The following is a 2,140-nucleotide window of genomic DNA, read 5'->3' as shown; positions in this document are numbered from 1 at the left end:
TCATCAATTTTAGGAAACCATGCTTTTTTCGATGTATCCCAGAAAAAAACTGCACCATCTTTGTCCGTATAGGTGCGATGGCCATTTTCATCAACACCATATGTAACAGATTCAGAACTTGCATTTCCATCTGTATTAGCATCATTATTTGCGGTTGAATTTTCAGTTGCTTTGAGTTCCCAACTGTTTGTTTCTGCATTCCATTTGTAGTGCTCAGTTTCCGGATTTTTAGGTTTCCATTGTTTCGTATCTGTACACCATGAATAATGTTCATTTTCCGGTTGTTCTTCCAAAGAAACCCACTTTTCTTCTTTTGCGCTCCATTTATATTTATAATTTGTTTTAGGACACGTATAAATCGCTATGCCATCATCTGTATAAGTTATATGCTCTTCACTGAATTCACTATTAGTGGATTGTGAACTCACAGAATCAATTTTATCTATAGGTACGTCTTTTAGTTTCTGTTTATTAGTACTATTTGTTTCTGGTTTTATTTTACATTCAGTATCATGTTGTGATAATATACTTTCCTCCGTGAGACCCTCATCACTTTTTTTGGTTTCTAATTTCCGTTCGCATGGACTATTATTGTCTAAATTCTTTATATCCTTGCTTAGATTATCATTTTTTATCGCATTTTCGGCTGCACACTCTTTATTATTATCATTTACGATGTCTGTTTCCATGCTGGAAACATCACACATGTTGAAGACACCTTTAAAAAAATTTTAAGAAAAATATTTAATGCTTTGAAGTTCTATATATAATTCATTATAAATAATTTTAGAACATTTTGCAGAATCATATTTGGAAGAGCCATAATATTTACTATCTATTGTTTGCAAGTGTATTTAATATATTCTTGCCATATCAAAACTATAGCATATTATATGTGGGGTCAGAATATTCCGGAGGTAAGGCATGTCTGTCGTAAGAGTCAGCGAAACTCCCGGCACTATCCGGTACTGTTTGGAGTGTTAGAGGTACTGAGTAAGTTTTCAGTTGCTGTACTCGATTGAAGGTGTGTATTTGGTACCACGCGGATCAGTACCTGCAGCTTTGGCTGTTCTGACCAATTGAGGTTGGCAGTGTGTGGCGGTTGCGGTTAAAACCTAAACTTACACGGGTAGAATGATTGTATTTATTTATTTTCGTTAAGTTTTCCAACCGAGTGCTGTGACCGAAAGTTCAGCAAAAGTATTAGTAGGCCTTGCGTCTTACCAAAAGGGAAATTAATCTGGATACGTGTATTGTGAACACCGTAATGTTGAGCTTTAACGGCACGTAATCCCGTAAATTACTGGTCATGTATGCATGAATTATGTCATAATATGAAAACCCAATGAACTGAACATTTTTAAATCTTTACAATAAACGTTATTGTAAACATATATAGTAAACAAACTATTGGGTTAAAGAGATATTATATGTTAGATCTATTTTTTAGAAATTAAATTAAACAGTGTGTACGAATAATTAGAACTATTACACCATTATTTGAATGTATTTAACAGTTGATCTCATTGGAGACAAATTGTTTTTGTGAAGTTACTACAATATAAGCAATATAATTTGGTTATTGTTAATAAGATAGATTACAAATAAAGTTTAGAATAACAACAAAAAAGTGTAATTTACATCTCAGGATGAATGTAAAACTCACAATGTCACAATAAAAGAATTTAGTCTGAATCTGGAAGAATGATAACCTATCCTACATATATATAAATTATATAGTCACGTTTTTTTAATGCCATTCTCAATAAATTCCTATCTGAAAAAACTCTTTTCTCAAAAACTCTTCCCTACTACTATGCAGAATATCCTATATTATTGAGTGTCATTATAAGTAAACAAATTAAAACAATAAACTGCAGTCCAAAATATTAAATAAATTGTTAAAACGTGCTTATGATTCTGACATTGACGTTGAACAACCGGAAGCCGAAAATTTCACTTCAACCAAAAGGAAGTGGAAAAGAAAACAATTATTTAGTTTTTACCCATGAGTGTGCAGAATATTTACCCAACGTGATGAATAAAAGTTTGTAAATAGAAAATAACAACAAAAACGACAAAGTTAGTTACCAAAAATAGGATGAAGTTAGTCATAGTCTGTATGTAGGTATGTTTGGAA

At 32.1% G+C, this 2,140-nt stretch overlaps 1 protein-coding gene across 1 annotated transcript; it reads right to left on the bottom strand.

Annotated features, from left to right (window-relative positions):
• Window positions 1-2: 2 nt before the first annotated feature.
• On the bottom strand, window positions 3-713 carry LOC119677841 (the record flags this gene model as incomplete). Its single annotated transcript, XM_038089387.1, has 1 exon — window positions 3-713. A coding segment is annotated over exon 1 (705 nt), but the record flags the coding sequence as incomplete, so codon positions are not given.
• Between the last annotated feature and the right edge of the window lie 1,427 nt (window positions 714-2,140).

The sequence above is a fragment of the Teleopsis dalmanni genome, chromosome 1 (genome assembly GCF_002237135.1).
Source record: "Teleopsis dalmanni isolate 2A chromosome 1, ASM223713v2, whole genome shotgun sequence".
NCBI classification, from domain to species: Eukaryota; Metazoa; Arthropoda; class Insecta; order Diptera; family Diopsidae; genus Teleopsis; species Teleopsis dalmanni.
The sequence above is the reverse complement of the archived record's forward strand: the minus strand, read 5'-3'. Positions and strand labels throughout refer to the sequence as shown.